Here is a 21,270-nt window from a genome sequence, read left to right as displayed (position 1 = left end):
GCTTTTGGGCTTGGCTCTAAATCCGGCTTGCCAAAGTGAGAATGGGCCAGCACAGACTGCCTGTATATTGCACCCATTTGGAGAGAGGTCCTCAATGCAGAAACATTTTTTGCTGTGCTGGGACAGACAATGTACTCCTGCATCTGTCCTAATCCTCTCCTGTTGCCAGTGTGGGAAGTGAATCAGTGTTAATCACAAGTCAGTAATATAAAAGAATACAGTGGAGAAACACTGGGGATGGGATTAAGAAAGCTCTATTGGTGTCCAAGTATAAAAATGAAATAAAATGATTCTTTGAAAATGCCCCAAACTTATGTAACTTATGTATTGAATTATAACAAATAAAACCACTGCTTCTGCTGTGTATGCAGAGGAACATGTAGTGTTTATTCTCTAGACACTGAAGTGGTTGTAATGATTATTTATAAAAGGCTTCCTTTTATAATGACAATCCCTGTGACAGAGGGTTCACATTTTGTGCATCCCCCAGGCCACTTTGCTGCCACGTGATATCCTCACTCTTCCTCTTCTATCTTCTTGCCATGAAACTCCCGGCTCTTTGCTCGGAGCTTGTTGACCTGTGACTCTGCAATGTCAGCCCGCTCCTCGGCTTCTTCCAGCTCATGCTGGATCTTGCGGAATTTGGAGAGGTTGACATTGGACAGTTCCTCCTGTGTGGGGAGAGGGAGTTGGTGGTGAGGAGCCTCAGGCAGGGGCTTCACTCCTCATGCACCTGGGCCTTGATGGGCTGTGGTGATTGCCCAGAGAAAGCACAGACCTCCTGTTTCCTACCTAACACTGCTGACCCAGAACACTCTCAAAGACCTCATCATCCTCCTTTATTCAGGACCTCACCGTAACAAACTGCACCAGTACACTGTTGCTCTTGAGGCGCTGTTTCATCACTTGATCTTTGCATCAATGTACTTACTCATTTGTGCTTAGGTATCAGGGTGGTTTATCTAGATGACAAAGACCCTGAAACCCTCAATACATCAATGGTATTTTCAAAGTTATGTCCTCAGCATCTGTGTGACACCCACAGAAAGCAACTCTTGTCCATTTTCCAAGCAGTACTTACAGCCTCCTCAGCTTGTCTCTTGTAGGATTTCACCTTCATCTGCAGCTTGTCCACCAGATCTTGGAGCCTGAGAATATTCTTCCGGTCTTCCTCAGACTACAGTGGTTGGTAAGAAGGAAAGAGAGAGAGTTGGTTTTGCCAACACATAAAGTTAACAATTTCCGTTGGGGGTGATGTGCTGTGTGGAGGCTGTGGCAGGATAAAGAGCCTTCTCCCTTACCTGGTAGGTCAACTCCTTCACCCTCCTCTCGTACTTGCGCACACCCTTCACAGCTTCAGCGCTGCGCTTCTGCTCAGCATCAACCTCCCCTTCCAGCTCCCGCACCTGCAATGAAAAATCTGTCTTTGGAGCTTCTCCGGTACCTCTCCAAGGGACATGCTCACTTGTGCACAAATACCAGCCTCACGCACCCTGGCCTCCAGCTTCTGGATTTGCTTCTTGCCTCCTTTCAGGGCCAGCTGCTCAGCCTCATCCAGACGGTGCTGCAGGTCCTTCACCGTCACGTCCAGGTTCTTCTTCATTCTTTCCAGGTGAGCACTGGTGTCCTGCTCCTTCTTCAGCTCTTCTGCCATCATAGATGCCTAGAAAGGCAAAACAATCAAAGGCATTTTATGGCTGGAGACATTTTGAGGGAGGATACATCCACCATCCTCAGTGACAGAATTCCCCAACTCACATCTGTGATGGCCTTCTTGGCCTTCTCTTCAGCATTGCGGGCTTCCTGGATGGCATCCTCCATCTCACTCTGAATTTGGGTGATGTCTGTTTCAAGCTTCTTCTTGGTGTTGATCAGGCTGGTGTTCTGTCAAAGAAGGAAAATATTTTCTCCAGTTTGTTGCGAAACAGAACGCTTAGTTTAAGTACTATACTATTTAAATTTTAAGTTATAATCTCTATGGCTTATATTAGCACCTTCCTAAAAATGTTATCAGGTCATATACAACAGACAACAGAGAGAAGCACTCCTGAATTCTAAGGCAACCTACTTACTTAGCTATAGTCCCATTCTATGTATAAGGGTAATAACTGTGATTTAGGCTAAGATACAATCCCTTAATAGAAGGGTTTACAATTTAAGAACTTACACAGATGAAAATTCAGGAAAGAAATACAAATGATGGATCATAAGATTTTGAAATGTGTTTGTCTTAATGAGATAGTGAAAATGATGATCAAGGCACCTGTTGTTATGAGAAAAAATAATTCCAGTTCTTTTTCCTAGAGAATATCTAAACACTAAAGAACAGCTTAGGGCAACTAATGTATCTCTTTACATAGTATTTACACAGTATTTTCCATCAATGACTATTTATGGTATTTTCATCCAAGAATCTAACCTGAGTGTGGAGGAGCTGAACTCTCTCACTTGCATCCATCAATTCCTGCTCAGCCACTTTCCTTGACCGCTCTGTCTGCTCCAGGGCTGCCCGCAGCTCCTCAATCTCAGCCTGTAACAGGTTTGCTCTGCGCTCCACCATGGCCACCTGCTCCTTCAGGTCTTCCTGTGTCCTGAGAGCATCATCCAAGTGTATCTGGGTATCCTGTATGAGAGAAAAGAAAAATAAGGTGGCGCAACACTGTTGGACAATGGCAATTACTGCCACTCTATAATAATTTAGATATGTAACTATTATGACAACATAATCTCCTATGAAGTAAGGTTGAGAGTTGGGGCTGTTCAACCTAACAAGGAGAAGGCTCTGGGGAGACTTTATAGAAGCTTTTCAATACCTAATGGAGGCTTATAAAAGAGATGGACAGAACTTTTTCTTAGTCGGATAATGACAGAACAAAGGGGAATGTTTTTAAACTAAAAGAGGGAAGATTTAGATTAGATGTTAGGAAGAAATTCTTCACTCAGAGAGTGGTGAGGTATTAGAATAGGGTGCCCATAGATGTTGTAGATGCCCCATCCTTGGAGGTGTTCAATAAAAGATTGGATGAGGCCCTGGGAGACATGATCTAGTGGGAGGTTGGAACTAGTTGGTCTTTAAGGTTCCTTTCAACCCATTCTATGATTCCATAATCATGTCACACTAGATAGCTACATGCACAAAATTAGCTTTACTTTGAGAACTCGTTGTGTCTTTGCTACAACTTGACTGTCCATCTCCTGCCTCAGCTGGGATGGCAGTGCGCTGGAACTTGCTACCACACTGTCTCATAACCACTGTCATACCACCCCCAGGCTTGTCTGTCAAGCCTGTTTTTGTACCTTTACCTCTTCAAATCTAGTTTAAAGCCCTATCAATGAGCCCTGCTAAATCCTGACCAAAGATCCTTTTCCAAAGGCTTGGAGCCCAGGTATTGATTTGCTGGCTGTTCCTGTTCTTTGCCTCATTATTCCCTGCCTCTGGAGGGATAGAGGAAAATACCACCTGTGCTCCCAATCTTTAACCTCCTTAACAAGTTTTCCTAAGGCCCTGAAGTCTCTCTTGATTTCCTTCAGACTTCTTCTTGGAGCTTCATCACTGCCTACCTGCCTATGTTCACATAGTTGTAGAACTGATACTGTACCAGATATTTTTAGCGATGTCAGAAAGAGGTGAATATGTTTGGTATTGCCATACCTTGAGCACTCCCTGTGTGTTTCTCAGGTTCTTTTGTGCCTCTGCAGCCTGGCGGTTGGCATGGCTCAGCTGGATCTCCATTTCATTCAGGTCTCCCTCCATCTTCTTCTTCAGCCGCAGGGCTTCGTTCCTGCTCCTAATCTCAGCATCCAGGGTGCTTTGCATGGACTCCACAATTCTGAGGTGATTTCTCTTCAGCTGGTCAATTTCCTCATCTTTCTCTGCGATCTTCCTGTCAATCTCAGACTTGACCTGGTTGAGCTCCAGCTGGAGGCGCAGGATTTTCCCCTCTTCATGTTCTAGAGAGGCCTGAATAACAAAGAAACTGAATTTTAAAATCCTCTTAAAATGCTTCTTCCTAAAGTTATCTTCCAAATTATGTCTAATAAAATAAAAGGAAAGGGGCTCCTTCACTGTGGATGATGTACATACTGAGGCCAGACCTCCAGACCCAGTAGAAACAAAGAAGTGACATTTGTTTGAAATTCCCAAGCTTTTATCATTCACAGTGTTCCAAAGTACTCCAGTCTGGAAATCGGTGTTTATGGGCATGTACCTCAGCTTCCTCCAAGGCAGCCTGGATTTCAGATTTCTCTTGCTCAATCTGTTTCTTGACTTTCTCCAGCTCGTGGATCGCCTTTCCTCCCTCTGCAATCTGCTCTGTGAGGTCAGAAATCTCCTCTGCAAGGAAGGGTGAAACAAGGCATGGTCAGACATAGGGCATAAAGGAAGGAAAAGACCATACCAGCCACACGAACGTGACAGGTACCTTTGCAGACCTGTGGTCAAGGACCTTTGTGGAGTGGAGGACAGGCTGGCTTGTGAGAAAATCCAGCCAGCAGCAGAGGGCTAGTGACTTACGCTGCAAGTTCTTGTTCTCACGCTTCAGCGTTTCCAGGTGGTCCAGGGACTCCTCATAGGCATTCTTCATCTTAAACAGCTCCGTGCTGAGAGAGCGAGACTCCTTCTGGGAAGCTTCCAGCTCAGCCTGTGTTTCCTCGTACTTCTGCTTCCACTCTGCCAGGATCTGAGGAGCAACAGGGCGTGAGTATGGATGTGGCAACTGTGAGGGGATGCCCTGCCCAGGAAGCACAGGGCCAGAGGCCAGAATACCTTGTCAAAGTTCTTCTGCTTCTTGTCCAGAGCTGCGCAGGCAGCATTTGATCGCTCCACGTCAATCATCAGGTCTTCCACCTCGTTCTGCAGCCTCTGCTTTGTCTTTTCCAGGGAAGCACATTTGGCGTTGACGGCTTCAACGTGTTCCTCTGCATCCTGCAGGCGTTGTGCCAGCTTCTTCCTGGGAAGGGGTAAGTAAGCACAGCTCAAGGCTTCTGAGCAAAGGGTCTGTGGTTGATGGGCTTTTTTGAAGAGCACATTTTCCCTCTTCACAATATGTTCATTCACAGCACAGACATTGGAAGCAATCTTGAAATCATCCATTGTCATCGCAATTCTGTTTCCCATGCTTCAGCACTTGTGCCCTTTGTGCCTACAATCCATAAGGTGTTTGTACCATACTCTGGGCCAGGGAAGTATTTTTTTTGCATCTTTCAAATATTTCTTTTATAGGGTACAATTTCTTCAGGCCATTGCACTGCTATAAAGCACAGCCTCCTTTTTCATGACAAAATCACATTTGTCTGTTCATATTTACTGCATTAGACTTTTTAAATCTTTCTCAACTTGCCCACATACTTGGCCTCCTCCAGCTCCTCCGTGCGCTGAATAGCATCTGTCTCGTATTTAGTTCTCCACTGGGCCACTTCACTGTTGGCTTTAGACAGGGCACGCTGCAGCTCACCCTTGGCTTCCTGTTCCTCCTCATATTGTTCCCGGAGCAAGTCACAGTCGTGGCGAGCAGACTGCAAGGCGTGGGCCAAGGCATTCTTGGCCTAAGGAAAAATAGTAGTGGGACAAGGAATAGTAATATCCTGGAGAATCTCTTTGAATGAATGAATTTAACACTTCAAATGCAAACACTGGAAAGGTCGAGATATTTGCAGTGAAGGCTGGAGGACAAAATCCGTTAATCATATTCATAGAAACATGGAATCATTTAGGTTGGAAAAGACATCTAAGATCATCCACTGCAGCCTTTAACCTAGCACTGCTGAGTCCACCATGAAACCACGTCACTAAGCTCCCCATCTACATGCTTTTTGAAAGCCTCCAGGGATGGTGACTCAACTGCTTCCCTGGGCAGCCTTTTCCAATGCCTCACAAACATTTCAGTGAAGAAATTTCTCCTAATATCCAACTTAAACCTCCCCTGACACAACTTGAGGTCATTTCCTCTCATCTTACCACTTGTTGCTTGGGAGAAGAGCCCCACCCCCACCTTGCTATAGCCGCCTTAGGCTCCTATAGCAGTGCGATCAGGTCTCCCCTGAGCGTCCTTTTCTCCAGGCTAAACAACCCCAGTTCCTGCAGCTGCTCCTCATAAAATTTGTTCTCTTGGTCCTTCACCAGCTTTGTTGCCCTTCTTTGCATGTGCTCCGGCACCTCAGTGTCCTTCTTATAGTGAGGGGCCCAAAACTGAAGACGGTATTCAAGGTGTGGCCTCATCAAAGCCAAGTTCAGAGGGTCAATCACTTCCCTAGTCCTGCTGTCCACATTATTTCTGAAACAAGCCAAGATGTGCTTGGCCTCCTTGGCCACCTGAGCATACTGCTGGCTCATATTCAGCTGGCTATCAACCAATACTGCTAGGTCCCTTTCCTCCAGGCAGCTTTCCAGCCACTCTTTCTTCAGCCTATATTGTCACACAGGGTTGTTGTGCCCCAAGTGCAGGTTCAGTAGGGCCCTGTCCCTAGTTGGCTTGCTCACCAGATGTGTCAGGAATTTATCTTCTACATGCTCTAGAAACCTCCGAATCTGTTCCTTCCTTCTGTGTTGTATTTCCAGCAGATATCTGGTAAATTAAAGTCCCTCATGAGAACAAGAGCTAGCAATTGTAATACTTCTCCCAGCTGCTTGTAGACTACTCCCTTTTCCCATTACAGCCCCTTTCCCCATAACTTCAATGTGTGAAGTTAAGTATGTTTTCATTGGCCAACTTAAAAAAAGACATCACCTTTATTTCTTCCTCTAAGTGCCTCTTGAGTTCCTCAATCTGCTGAGTGAATGCCTGCTTGCTTCGAGACAGCTGAGAAATCTGAGAATCTTTCTCCTCCACCTGGCGTGAATATTCACCTAGGGAAGCATGCAGAAATGAAAAGTTTGTCACTTGTGACCAAAACCAAACCTTTATAGTATGCTCTCCCATTCCACAATAGATGAAGCTTTCTCACCTGATTCTGTCTGCAGACGAGCTCTTTGAGCAGTGAGGTCATTGATCATGCGCTGATGCTCCTCCTCCTTTGTCTTTATCTCACTCAGCTGGTCTTCTAGAGTACGACACATTTTCTCCAGGTTTGCCTGTGCAGATGATGAGGTATGAAAGAAGATATGTATGTAGACTCCCCCTCATTCGGAACAACAGGATTCTCAAAAGAAAATTGCAGCCAAAAGTGAAAGCTATATCATGCTCATTGGTGCCCTCAGATTAGAAATACAGTCCTATACACAGACTTATATGTAACCTGGCCATATTTTGAAAAAGATATAATTCCACAATATTTATTTTCCAGTAGTCTACAATATGTTCTGTACCTTGGCTTTGGAGACAGACTCCATGTTACTGGCCAAGTCATCTATCTCCATCTTCAGCTCACTCTTCTCCTTCTCCAGCTTCTGCTTGACTCGTTGCAGGTTGTCGATCTGCTCCCCAAGCTCAGCTGTGCTGTCTGCGTGCTTCTTCCGCAGGGCCGCAGCTGTGGCTTCGTGCTGCAGCGTGGCCTCTTCGAGGTCGCGGCGCATCTTCTGAAATTCTGCCTCACGCTTCTTGTTCATCTCAACCTGAGCTGCCGTAGCCCCTCCAGCTTCTTCCAGGCGCTCGCTGATCTCCTCCAGCTCCCTGGAGAGGTCAGCACGGTGCTTCTCTGCTTTTGCCCGAGAGGTTCGCTCTGCCTCAATTTCCTCCTCCAGTTCCTCGATACGGGCCTGGGGAAAATGCAAGACCCTTCACACCCATGCCCTACTTGTATTGATGTCCTTCTGAAGGGCTGAAGGGAAGGACCAGAGTCTTGCCTGCAGCTCCTTGATTTTCTTCTGTAATTGCATGCCCAGGGCTTGCTCATCCTCAATTTTGCTCTGGATCTGGCTGATTTCAAAGTCTTTCCTTTGCACAAAGCATACAGAAACACAGCGTTAACATCCAAATAAAACTACCTAATAAATGCACCTGACCCACACTCAGGTGTCCCACAACCACACTTACTTCTTCAGTTTCTCATCCAGCTGCTGCTTATCATTTTCCAAATCCATTATGCTATCTTGGGACAGCTTCAGGTCTCCCTCAAGTTTCCTCTTAGCCCTTTCAAGGTCCATGCGCAGTTTCTTCTCTTGCTCCAGGGACCCTTCCAGCTAAACACAACGACACCATTAATGCCAGGCAGGTTGAACTCCATACCTGTCCTGTCTCGCTGGAGGCACATGTGCTTACATCATCCACTTGCTGCTCCAGCTTGGTTTTAGCTTTGGTCAGTGTATTGACTTTGTCCTCTTCAGCCTGCAGGTCATCCAGTGTCTGCTGGTGGGCCTCTTGGAGGGCTTTCTTCTCTTTTGTCAGCTTGGCAATGGTCTCATCCAGGGATGCCATCTCCTCTGTGAGGTTTTTCACCTTTGATGAGAAGGAGCAAGTGTAATTAAAGCAAGTAGGTACAAGACTCCCATAATAGCACAGTATGACTGACGTCTTCTGCCTCATACCTTGTTTTCAGTGGCATGTTTTTCCTTTTCAACCTTGGCCAAGGTTAACTCCAGGTCATCAATGTCTTTCTTCAGCTCTGAACATTCATCCTCCAGTTTCCTCTTCTTGGCAGTCAGCTCAGCATTAATTTCTTCCTCATCCTCGGCCCGTTCTGTCACCTCCTTAATTTTGGCTTCCAGCTGGATTTTAGTTTTGATGAGCTGATCACATCTTTCCTCAGCATCAGCTAAAGCATCAGCTTCCTGGTGGGAAAATACAGTTTTGTTTGAACATTTATTCTTTTAATGCAGAAGAAAGGTTATTTAATATTCTAGGAATAGATCAGCAAGACTCTTAGGATTACTTTTTGGGAAATGGATCTTGTGCATTTACAATATAAATCAGAAATTTTCAATTAGTTTATTTTTTCACACCTTTTGCAACACTAGATATGGTGTTTTATTTTCTGTATTTCATGTATGTCAGTAGGTTATAAGGTTTAATTTACATTGTCCATTTGAAAGTGATTGTAATATATCAGTCACCCTAAGTTTCCAATTATTATGACTGTCAATTTCAAATTTCTGTGGATGTACTGAGAAATGTAAATACTTCCACTTTGTTCATCCATCATTGAGAAAATATCTGCAATTTTCTGGTAAATTTTCTAATGTGCACTAAGCTGCCTTCTTTGTAAACACTGAGAATGTGTTTGAGATTAACATCACTAAATGACTGATTGCATGAGAGCTGGTTATCTGAGCTCCAAAATGTTGATGCACAGCTGTTACAGTCAGTGGACACTAAACAACATTCATCTTTCCCTGAACAGACTCTCAATTCAAGGATGTTGTCTAGATGATGCCTAAGATTTTGGGACCAGAAGGCATTGGAGACAAATACATAATGTTTTCAGTTGTGTCATGGGATGTATTTGTCATCTATGTCCTCTGGGATCAGTAGCTACAGGAACTCAGGAGATATGCCATAATAAATGGCAGTAAGCTCTTCATATGGATAATTGAAGTAAGACATAATAGTTGATCAGTAGAATGATTGCCCCTACTCTACTAGGTACATAGCAAAGGCGATAATGATGCCTTATGCCGTGACCTTACATGGAGATGTGTAATTGTAGGCATAAAGAATAAGATTTGAAATTAATTGTGAAGCTGGACCTCGACTTTTTAACAGTAACACTGAATGTAGAAATAATGTGGCCTGAATTTTACATTCAGTTATATGCTATTCAGCTTGCAGTATTTCCTAAGATAGTTTAGAGTGCAGTGTGTGTATTATGTACTCTGAAGGAAGGGTTAGGTCAAATTTAATAATTTCTCTGTATACATAAACTAATTAATGTTGCTCACAGCCTGAACTTGGAGCTGCAGATCATTTTTCTCCTGTACCAGCTTCACCATTTTCTCCTCCAGCTCCTTCCTCTTTGCCTCAGATTTTGCAAGCTCTTCCTTGGTTTTCTCAAATTCTTCCTTCATGTTGGCCATCTCCTTCTCAGATTCTGCACTCTTCAGCAAGGGCTTGATCTTAAAGAACAGCTTCATCCAGGGCCAGTGCTTGACATTCATGAATGCACGAACGTTGTACTGGATGCAGAAGATGGACTCCCTGAAGCATAATGAAATTACACATTGATTATTTTCAGTGTGATGAATGGTGACGCTTTCCCCCAGAGGAAAATGACTCTAACTGAAGATGAGCAATGTCTACCTCCTCTCCACCATTCTCTGGTACTCCACTCTCATCAGGAAGCCCCTGCACCTGGCCTGTGTGCGAGTGATGAGCTGTGCCAGCTTCTCATCCCTCATCTCCTCCAGGAGCCCTAGCAGTCCAGCTTTGAAGAACACCTTGAGAAAGGGAACGTTGCAACACATCACTGCCAGGTAGAACTAGGCACAGGCACATAGTGATTGAGTCAGGAAGAGTTTGTACCTTGGTGTGACCAAATTTGTACTGGGTGTGATCCACATCAATTGACCCCAGAAGCTTCTCAGAAGCCTTTTTGCTGTCAATGAACTGTCCCTCTGGGATAGCGCTGGCATTAAGCACCTTGTACCTGTGAAAAGCAAAAAAGCAAGATAAAGCTGAGCTTCCCAAATTTTGACTTTACTTGAAATCATGCTAAAAGGATCCTTACCTCTGTTTAAAGTCTGCATAGAGGACTCTGCTGGGGAATCCCTTCCTGCAAATTCGTATCCCTTCCAGCACACCATTACAGCGTAGCTGATGTAATACCAGTTCATGTTCCATAGCACCTAAGCATTTATTGCACAAATCAGTTTTCAATACAGAATGGATGTGTCAGAGGAAAATCTCTTTCTGCTGGACCATCTTACCAGGTGTTTTAGTTTCATTTGGGATGATGCAACGAACAAAATGGGGGTGAGTACTCCGTAGGTTGGTCATCAGTTTGTTTAGGTTCTCCTGTGGGATAACGTGCAGAAGTTTAGATTAAATTTTTTTACTTTTGCGCATTCTGTATTTAGCCATCACGAATCTAATATAATGAATCTTAGGAGTAGGGAAGTAATCAAGTTTCAAATCCAGAATTTATATTTAATCAATCCTTCTGCATACATAGTTACTCTTATTAAAAGAAAGTTTAAAATTCTGCACCTTAATCTGAAAAAAAATGAAAAGCTACTATATCGAAATGTTAACACAAGCCTTAATTATTATTTTTATTACATCACAATTTATGTTAAAAAAGTTCTTCACCAAGACCTTAAGTGGCATTTTGAAAGAAATTCAGGGGGCAACCTGAAAATTGCTTGAAATATACCGTAAGTGTGAACAGAAAAACAAGAGGAAAAGGTAGTGGGTGATTTCTACCCATTTTATAGATATTGTTCTTTCATCATAAAACTCAAGTTGTGATAAGGATGGAAGTTCAGGTAGTTCAGAGATGAAACTATGTTCATGTCACTATAGTGATAATGAAATTCATACTTTACCCGGAAAAGAGCTGAGACAGTCTGGAAAGATGACCCCTTCTTCTTGCCACCTTTCTTGCCACCACTAGCACCACCACCACTAGCCTCTTCAAAAACAAATGTATCTTTTATTATTATCTTTTGGGGGTTAATCTTCACATATTATGAATGTGGAAAAATCACAATTAAAAAAAACTGACCTGCTTCTGCTCCACCATAGTTGGCAAACAGTAAGGCCAGTGTCTTCACCGATGATTTCTGGTACAACCCAATGACAGTTTCATTCAGGGGGTCCTTGTTCTTCTCAAGCCAACCAGTGATGTTGTAGTCCACTGTGCCAGCGTAGTGCACCAGGGAGAAGTGGGCCTCAGCCTTGCCTTTGGCAGGCTTGGGCTTCTGGAAATTGCTGGACTTGCCCAGATGCTGGTCATAGAGCTTGTTCTTGAAAGAGGTGTCAGTTGCCTTGGGGAACATGCACTCCTCTTCCAGGATGGAGAAGATGCCCATGGGCTGGAAGATATTAAAATACAGAAATAAGAATGCCTATATGATCAATGCTTGGTCTTAAAGACAGTATAGTAAAAGACAGGAAGCTGAGGAACAAGCAAAACAAAATTCTGAACAGAATTTGCTTCTGAAAAGTGAACTTAAATAAACTGTGGTTCACCTGCTTGACTCTTTGACACAGTGATTTTCAGGATTTTTATTTTTTATTTTTATATTAGTTAATTAAAGTTAAATTAATTTTATATTAGTTAATTAAAGTTAGATTAATAAATCAGGGAGACAAACAATGATTATGTTTAAAAATGTCTTTCACAAGTATGTCTATTTTATATTTACTTCACTTTTATACTTTTAACCAGCTCCCTAAATTACACAGAACTGCAAGAAATGCCTTTCTTTTTCTTGTACTACAAGGACAGACAGACTTTATTGTCCTTTATTTACTTTAATATGAACCACCAAGAAAAAAAAGGTATTGTCCAGAAAAAATCATTCCAGAACCTTAAGAATATATAATTATTTTACATTAGGATCTTCTCTATATTTTTGAAATAATGTCTTTCAATAGAGACATCTTTCGTACAGAGATGTGTGAGGGATGACTTCCATAGTTATTTATGGACTTTGTAATATCTCTAAGGTAAAAATAAGCAATTGTAGAGGTCAAGAGATATTTCAGTGACTAAAACAGAATGTATGGAATTAAACATGGAAGAAAGTTTTTTTGTTTGTTGTTTGTTTGTTTAAGAAACAGTTAACCTCTAAAAATGAGCTTTTGAAAATGCAAGACAGTTTGAATTGGAAATGCACCTTTTCAATGAGTTCAATGCAAGCAGCCAGGTCCATCCCAAAATCAATGAATTCCCATTCGATTCCTTCCTTCTTGTACTCCTCTTGCTCCAGCACGAACATGTGGTGGTTGAAGAACTGTTGCAGTTTCTCATTGGTGAAGTTGATGCACAGCTGCTCCAGGCTGTTGAACTTCCCAGGGTAAAAAGAAAAAATGCCAATTGTCAAGATGCAAAATTTTTTTGTCATTCTTAATCCTTTATACATCTCTCCTGTTAAAACAGAACTATTAGTAGGGCTGTGTCATAGCAGGACCTATATGAAGCTCTCCAAAGAAATACCTATGTAATGAGAATGGAAAATTTTCCAGAGCAAATATTCCTAGTGAATCTCCTAAAATTCATGAATTGCTTCATCATTTCTTTGTTCAGCCTAAAATATGACTGTATGACTGTATGCCCTGGCCTTCAGTTTTAATTACTTAGTCTCTCTGATCAAACATTTATCTGGTCATTTGTTGGTCTTTTGAAATATTTACACATCTTTAACCTACTATATATTTGTCACTAGACTTTCAAATCCTAAGAGATCCTAGTTCTAAGGAGATACAGTAGCTCCCTATGTATACTTACATATACATATATGTATGCAGAATTTTAAAAAAATCTTTAACACGACTCTAACATAAATCTTAAAATGTTAGTGGAAATAGAATTGTAATTGCTACTTCTATACAAACAACATAATTCTGTTCTTATACTAACGAGGCTTCTGAGGATTTTGCTCTGTTCTACAAAATAAATAAATAAATAAAGGATCCTCCCCCCCAAGAAAATTACAAAACAATTAGTATGCTAACTCTTCCAAATAATAGTGCTTGGTAATCTCACTCTCCAAAAGCAGGCCTCAGACATGTGCTCCTTACATCAAAGATCTCGAAGCCAGCAATGTCCAGGACACCAATGAAGTACTGTCTGGGTTGCTTTGTATCTAGTTGTTGATTGATGCGAACAACCATCCATAAGAACATCTTCTCATAGACAGCCTTTGCCAGAGCACCCACTGAATTGTTCACCTAAAACAAAGAATAATGCAGCAGGAAAAAAAAAAAAAAAAAAAAGATAGTTAATGACACAAGAGCAAGATAGTAAATGACACTAGCCAGAAGTTCCCAGTTACCAACTGTTTGCTACCTGCTGCACAGTTTGACCCTTGGTCACATATTCATTCCCAACCTTGACTCGGGGGTAACACAGAGCTTTGAGCAGGTCAGCCGAGTTCAGACCCATCAGGTAGGCAGCCTTGTCAGCAACTAAGTAACAGGAGGAGACAAAAAAAAAACTCAAGTTGAAGAAGACATGCAGCATTTTGCGTGATAAAATCCTTCCAGAGCAACTGCCATATCAGATTCTGCTTACTGTATCTCAGGTAAAGTATGGCAGTCATTAAAAAAAAATCATCCTTGTTTCAAAGGCCATTCAGAGCAGAACACCTAAATGGTATTTATGTTTTTTGAAAATCTTCCCTAAAGTATTAAGAAACAAAGTTTTTACTAAAAATTCACCCTGAAAGCTGCAGTTTATCAGTTCAATCCAGAGCTAATTGATATCCACACCAAAAAAAGAAAAACAAACAAACAGGGAAAAAAAAAATACACCAAAGCATTATCAAGATGACTGCCTGAGTGTAAACCAAAACATATACTTTATGCATTTAAGGTCCCTGCAGATTTCTTTGACAGCAGATGTAAGCTTGAAGGGGAATACATTCTGAAATTACAGGCAAGAATTAGAGTTGCCACTTTCTGGAAACTGCTAGTTATAGTCATCACAAAAAGACAGACATACTCATTCATTCAGGACCAAAACCTCAAAATGCAGTCCTGAAGCTGGCCATCTACGAACATTCTGTGGAAGAAGGCTGGGATCAGTCTTTTTAAACACACCTGCATTATACGACATACAAGTGATTATGTAATCAGCAGAGAAACAGAAAGTCAGTTCTTCCCCAGCCTAGTGTACCTATGTTTCACTTAGACTGATGCTCAAATAATTCTACTATGCAGTGATAACTTATGGGTTTGAATGTACAACAGAGAAGAAAGAAATTAAAGGATAGTTAATTTTTTCCTGGGAAAAAAATCTAACTAATACCTGGTTTATACACAGTGAAATTAATGCCTTGGTTTTCTTTAAAAAAGAAACTGTAAATATATTTTATGAAAAATCTTCTTGTCAGTGGGTCTCTAATACGAGCACACCAAGTGGGTTGTGCTATTGTAAACTGTGATAGTCCAGGAGAGAATTAATAGTCATAATTTAATATTTTATGTTTTTACATTTTTAATATTTAATATTTTATACTTCAAACAAAGATCAGGTAGCCATTGAAAAAAAGAATATGCTTTGGATGGCAGTTTCATACTAGCTCCACCTGGTAGTAGCTCCACCTAAAGACTTGGGTTTTTTTACACATTTCAACTTCTCTTCTACTATCTTTCAAAGAGAGAGTTATTGTATTGCTTCTAGGTCAACAACAGACTTTGCTAGTACCTTCTGTGCCATCTGGCTCTGCCTGCTCTTCTCTTTGTTTCTGCTTAAACTTCAGGTTGCCGTAGTGCATGACAGCTCCTGTCAGCTTGTAAATGGCCACCTTTTCATCAGCAGTAAAGCCCAGGATATCAATGGCACTCTACAATTGAAACAATGAAATAAAGCTTTGTCTGGGAGACATTACAACATTTTACTTATGTAAGTAATTTTACATGTTACTTATTTTACATTTACTCATTTTACATATTACTTACATCTGTAGCCATCAACTCCTCCTGGTCATTGATACTGGCAACAGTGATCTCACCTTGACTCACAAAGTGATAGTCATATGGATTAGTGGTAATTAGAAGCATGTCTGAAAGTAAGAAAAGGTGATGCACGGGTTTAGTTTAGTCAAGTATGTAATAGTGTGAGCAAACTTTCTCCAAGTCTGGTCATTCTTCCTACCAATCAGCTCTGGCTTCTTGTTGGACATGATCTGATAAAATATGTGGTAGCTTCTTTCTGCCTTGAGCTGGAAGGTGACTCTGGATTTCTCCAGCAGATCTGGAAGGAAAATATAATTAGAAACAAGAGAAAACAAAATAAAAAAGGAAAAAATAAAGCAGGGAGAAGGTGTGAAGAAAAAAAAGCAAATGGCAGATAAACAATGGGATGAAATGGATAGATGGATATGGATAGATGAGTGGGGTGGATGGATTGCGAACAGTTCAGGAAGGTGTCTTACATGTTTCAATATCAGCAGAAGCTAGTTTTCCTGTGGCACCAAAGTGAATTCTGATGAATTTACCCTTTAAATTAATAATAAAAAAAAAAAATCTTAAAATTTATGGCATAAAAATATATCTGAAACAGTGAGTTTTTTGCCATTTATTCTACTGAGCACAGATTTTCTTAAGAGACATTTTCTTAAGAATTAGGTATATTTCCACCATTAAGATAAGGTCTTCTTTTAAATTTTTGCCCATGAAAATAACCAATAGCATCACATATGTATATTTAAAGTATGCTGAACATAGAAAAGAATGAGTGGATTTCATTAGGCCATTTATATCTTATTCCAAAGTTTTCTAATTATATCCTGCCTAGAGATAGAAGCCGTCTGAAAGACACTGGAAATATCCATTTAACTTGTTCAGCTGCTTAACTCTGTCTTGGTTTCAAACACGTGGTTTTCAATTTCATGTGAAGCAAAAATATTATTCAGGTAGAAACTTCCTTCTTTCCTCCTTCCCTTCCTCCCTCTCTCCTTTCCTTCCTTCTTTTTTTCCTTCCTTTTGCCTGTTTGTCTGTCTTGTAGAAAATGAACAGAAATTGAGTAAAGGTAAAAAAATATTGTTTAAAATTACTGCACAGTACAGGAGAAAGAGCCCATGATCTGTTACTTTAATATGTACACCAATACAAAGCACTATATATATATATATTTCATAGAATCACTTTTTTTCAAACTCTGAATAATTAACTTCAGGGTAAGTGCTAAAGTTGTGATAGGGAAATTCCGTCTCACCCTTGTAAACTCCATGGCTGAACAACAAGAAAGGACAATTGCCATAAACTCTTCTTTATTATTTTTCAGAAAATATTTGGTTAAGCAAAACTTACAAAGCGCGAGGAGTTGTCATTCCTCACAGTCTTCGCATTTCCAAATGCCTCCAGCAGTGGGTTGGCACTGATGATTTGATCCTCAAGTGTTCCCTGCGGGACAATAATTCCTAGTTATATTTTTCAAATATGAGGAGCAGAGAAAAGCACTTATTCAAGTGATTTTAATTCAATTTTTAGTTCAATTTACCACTTTAATTCAACTTACCTGCATTTTGCCAGACTGCTCCTCCTTCTTCTTCTCCCCACTAGCTGCAATTGTTGCAAAGTACTGGATGACACGCTTTGTGTTCACAGTCTTCCCTGCACCAGATTCTCCACTGTCAAAACAAACAGAGAACCAGAGAGCATGAAGTCAGGCAGCATGTTCCTGGGCACATGGTACTCCACAGGGACCCAAGCAGAGGGCATACGTACGTGATCAGGATTGACTGATTCTCACGGTCTGTGAAAAAGATGGAGATACAGGACATAATGAACAAACTAAAGAATGCAATGTAGTCAGGTAAGTTTAAGTGAATTAAAATTTAACATCACTTATGTCAAGTACAAAGATTAACTGACAGGAAATTCAGATCTGATCGGGATTACTTTTAAGCCATGTAAATAATAACAGAAAAGTGGGATAGGATAGGAAAATGTTTTCCTCTGATTTAGGTTTCCTTTCAATACTTCCTTTGCTATTTTCAACTACGTGCTGGAAGCTTAACTTAAAAACAAACAAACGAGAAGGCTAAAAAGCACCACACACTGAGTGCAGGGGTGCCTTTCATTTCAAGTAGGAGAAACAATGTTGTGAAGATAGTAGAACTCTCAATAGTATGGTTCAGAACCATGAAAGCTTTGAAAAAATCATATTTCTGAGATGGAATATCACACAACCACAGAATGCTTGAGGTTGGAAGGTTCATCACCAACCAGCCTGTTCAAACATGGCCACCTAGAGCAGGTTGCCCACGATCATGTCCAGAGACCTCCAAGGAGGAAGATTCCACATCTCCATGAAACTGTTTCCAGTGTACAGTGACATGAAGCAGAAAAGTGTTTCTTAACATTCAGAGAGAACCTAATTTGTTTCAGTTTGTACCATTACCTCTTGTCTGTACTATTGCCTCCTGTCCTGTCAGTAGTGAATACTGAAAAAAAGGCTGACTGTCTATTTCGCACCCTCTCTTCAGATATTTATAGACATTGGTTAGATTCTCCCCTTGAGCTTTCTCTTCTTCAGGCTGAAGAGTCCCAGCTCTCTCAGCCTTTTCATATATGAGAGGTGCTCCAGTCCCTTCATCACATTCATGGCCCTTCAAGGACTCTCTCCAGTATGTTTGTGTCTTTCTTGTAGTGGGGAGCCCAGAACTGCCCACAGTACTTCGGGTGTGGCCTCACCAATGCTGAGTAGAGGGGAAAGAACACCTCCCAGAACCTGCTAGTAATGCTTTGCCCAGGATACCTCTAGCCTTCTTTGTGGAAAGAGAACACTGCTGGCACATGTTGAAGAGAACTTCATGGAACAGTCACTCTAAGATAGCTGAATTCACTCACCAGTCAGCATGAACTGATAGGCATTGTCAGAGATGGAGAAGATGTGTGGAGGGGCCTCCTGGCGCTTTTTGCCTCGGTAGGCCAACACCACCTCCGGGTTGTACACCGGCAGCCACTTGTAGGGGTTGACAGTGACACAGAAGAGACCCGAGTAAGTCTGAGAGGAAGGGAGACAGCACGTTGGTTTCTGCTCAGCTTGGCACAGCAGGCCTTCCAGCTACCCAAAGGAAGAGAGCTGCTGGTACTTACGTAGATCATCCAGGCTGCATAACGCTCTTTGAGGTTGTACAGCACAGCAGGTTCGTGGAGGTGGGTCATCATGGCCATGTCCTCAATTTTATCATACTTGGGAGGGTTCATGGAGAAGATTTGGTCATCCTTCACGGTCAGAGTCTGCCAAGAAAATGAAAGATCAGTGTATGTCCGCTTACAGCCCAGAGTGGGAATCAAATGGTGTCTTTCAGCCTTGTTTTTCACTCACCTCTCCACCTTCAGTCTTGACAGTGACCTTCCCTGATTCTTTGCTCTGGATTGTCCCTTTCACAAAAGATTCCTTGGGATGGGCTACGAAGACTGATGATTTGGCATCAAAAGGCTTGTTCTGAGCTTCAATTCTTTCCTTCTCTGACTTTCGGAGGTAGGGAGCTGCCTCCCCAAAGGCAGCCATCTCAGCATCTGGAGAAGTCATATCTGCACTTCACTGAAGGCACGTCAGCAGAAGACTCTAATGGGGAGAAGTAATATGGCAGTGATTATTTGAGTCTGTGAGACTGGGAAAGATTTTATATCCTGTACCTTGGTTTCTCTTTAAGGGTAGGTCTTGTGACATTTTAATACTCTGGTATAATTTGATTTATTTATACATTTGTCATTCTTAAGTGCAATATCTAAATAATCTCATCCCCAAAGTCTTGACATGATGATACAAAATTCAAACACTGAAATTGGAATTGCCATGACTTAATAAACTCCCCCCCCCCCCCCCCAAAAAAAAAAAAACTAAACTAAAAAATCCTAAAAAAAAACAAATATCCAGGAACAGGTGAATTCTCAAAACTTTAACAAAATAAGAGTACTTTTTTAGATGCTTTGTTAAACACATGGATAGCTAAGCTAGCCAACTGCACTTGAAAATTCTCTAGCTACATTAGTACATTAGTGAAATTTATTCCCTTTGTTCAATGGTTTAAAAATATCTTTTCTTTTGGGTCTACATTAAGAATATGGGTACTTAAGAAAGCTTTGACATTTTACAAAGATGGTTAGAATATCTATATGCTCAGATAGCTTACTAATTCATACATTCTGAGGTAGGATGTACAATTTTGCACTTTTTCCACTTTTGTTCATCTTGGTCCTGTTCTGTTGCTGCCAAAACAATGATGTGAAGCCAGCACGCCTCACTCCCTGTTTGGTCAGTTAAGTAAGGTGAAGAATATCCCCATGGGAATTTTCTAGTCTTACATCAGTTGTCAGAGGATTCAAACACGGCCACTTGAAAACTTTACCAGCTGTGGGTACCCCACTACCTGCCTACTGTAATCACCGTGGTTTTGAATATAGGGTGAAATTGTGACCATTCATGCAGCTGTACAGAAATCCCACCCAAAAACATCTTTCTTTGCCCTCTAAGAATTAATAAATCAAATTCTTACCTCTCGTGACACCAGGTGGGTGTCTTGCACCCTGGCAGCCGGTCAGTACTGCAAAACACAAATGGCAATTCACTACTTGCTGCTGCACAGAATTACAGAATGAAAATGTTCAGGTATCTTGAAAGCAGATTTAAAACTTGAGCTGAAATATTGAGTCCGTTCCTGGAAACAAGCACTGGAGTCACAAGTTACATGTTGTGGCATGTAAAGCTCTTCCTGCAAGCCTGCAGACCCCATACACTTACCTTCAAGCTTTCTGTGGAGACAGAGCAGACTTGCTGCAGGGACATTTTATATGATCTCATCTGCAGATGCTACAGATGCCTACTCTTTCTTCGGTCAAAACATTTTTGGCAAACCTTCTTTGGCAAAGCATTGTCTGGCAAACTGAACTAAGGGCATAATTGTCATTTGACATGACTAGATATAATTAGAATATTTTGATGTCTTACTGACTATATGAATACATCTCCTATAAATAATTTGACAAGGGTGTTAAGGAGGGAATCTGGACTAGTCAAAGCACTTAGAGAACTTGGATGCAGGACTTATGGATTCTATTGCTGACTTTCCCACCGACTCAGTGTATGACCCAGAGAGGATTGCTTGGTATGTGTGTACTGCAGATATCCCAGCTGTACAATGGGGATGACACCATTTATCTTCCCTATTTGATGCTGTGAAGTTTGTAAGAAATGCCTAAGATAAATACATTAAACAAAACATTGAAAGGGAAATAAGTATTACTAAATACATTTGGTAGTAATGTTGGTGAAAACCTGAATGTAGACAAGTAATCTGCATCCTTCAAGGTGATAGTACTGACAGCCACAGACATGGTGAGATGATCTCCTGAAACAAAGATTTGGTCACAGTAATAGGACGTTGGGGCCTAGCTGAACTACTGTGTTGGAGTCTCAGGGAGAGATATGAAGTCACCTCTGAGATAGGAAGAACAGCATACATACATTCATGCACACGTGTCTATCTGTGCACTTCAAATTGCAAGAAAAATGGGAGATTCTTCAAGAAATGTTGTTACAAGTCTGTGCATGAATTCCTTCTCTTCCTCCCCCTCAGGGTCTTAGGAATGAGAAATCTTAAGCTTAATGTTTTTCTCTATGAAATACTGCCGCGCTAAGGGGCCTAGATGACTAACTGTTATGGGTCTGGTCGGATTCAGGGTACTGAACTATCACAGTGATGGATTTACCAATAACATAGC

General features: G+C 41.4%; 1 protein-coding gene across 4 annotated transcripts; it reads right to left on the bottom strand.

Moving 5' to 3' along the window:
• Positions 1-515: 515 nt before the first annotated feature.
• On the bottom strand, positions 516-19,078 carry LOC311216893 (myosin heavy chain, skeletal muscle, adult-like; the record flags this gene model as incomplete). Of its 4 annotated transcripts, none has more annotated exons than XM_084298501.1 (38): positions 516-671; positions 1,082-1,177; positions 1,302-1,406; positions 1,493-1,663; positions 1,759-1,884; positions 2,420-2,623; positions 3,653-3,961; positions 4,209-4,333; positions 4,514-4,679; positions 4,766-4,949; positions 5,348-5,544; positions 6,726-6,844; positions 6,943-7,069; positions 7,304-7,693; positions 7,781-7,871; positions 7,971-8,116; positions 8,196-8,372; positions 8,462-8,704; positions 9,812-10,067; positions 10,170-10,306; positions 10,392-10,515; positions 10,597-10,714; positions 10,796-10,883; positions 11,414-11,492; positions 11,589-11,902; positions 12,710-12,880; positions 13,614-13,763; positions 13,882-14,000; positions 15,241-15,379; positions 15,495-15,598; positions 15,691-15,789; positions 15,971-16,034; positions 16,849-16,941; positions 17,057-17,168; positions 17,266-17,293; positions 18,391-18,547; positions 18,640-18,783; positions 18,872-19,078. In XM_084298501.1, the coding sequence occupies 38 exons, from the start codon at positions 19,076-19,078 to the stop codon at positions 516-518; spliced, it is 5,835 nt and encodes a 1,944-aa protein (XP_084154627.1). The 4 variants fall into 4 exon arrangements, with proteins under 4 accessions (XP_084154627.1, XP_084154629.1, XP_084154626.1 ...); XM_084298503.1 differs by having other exon boundaries at positions 11,414-11,477; XM_084298500.1 differs by having other exon boundaries at positions 11,414-11,499; positions 11,593-11,902.
• Positions 19,079-21,270: the final 2,192 nt, after the last annotated feature.

This window comes from Netta rufina (assembly GCF_964035555.1).
Source record: "Netta rufina genome assembly, chromosome: 19".
Taxonomy (NCBI): Eukaryota; Metazoa; Chordata; class Aves; order Anseriformes; family Anatidae; genus Netta; species Netta rufina.
The sequence above is the reverse complement of the archived record's forward strand: the minus strand, read 5'-3'. Positions and strand labels throughout refer to the sequence as shown.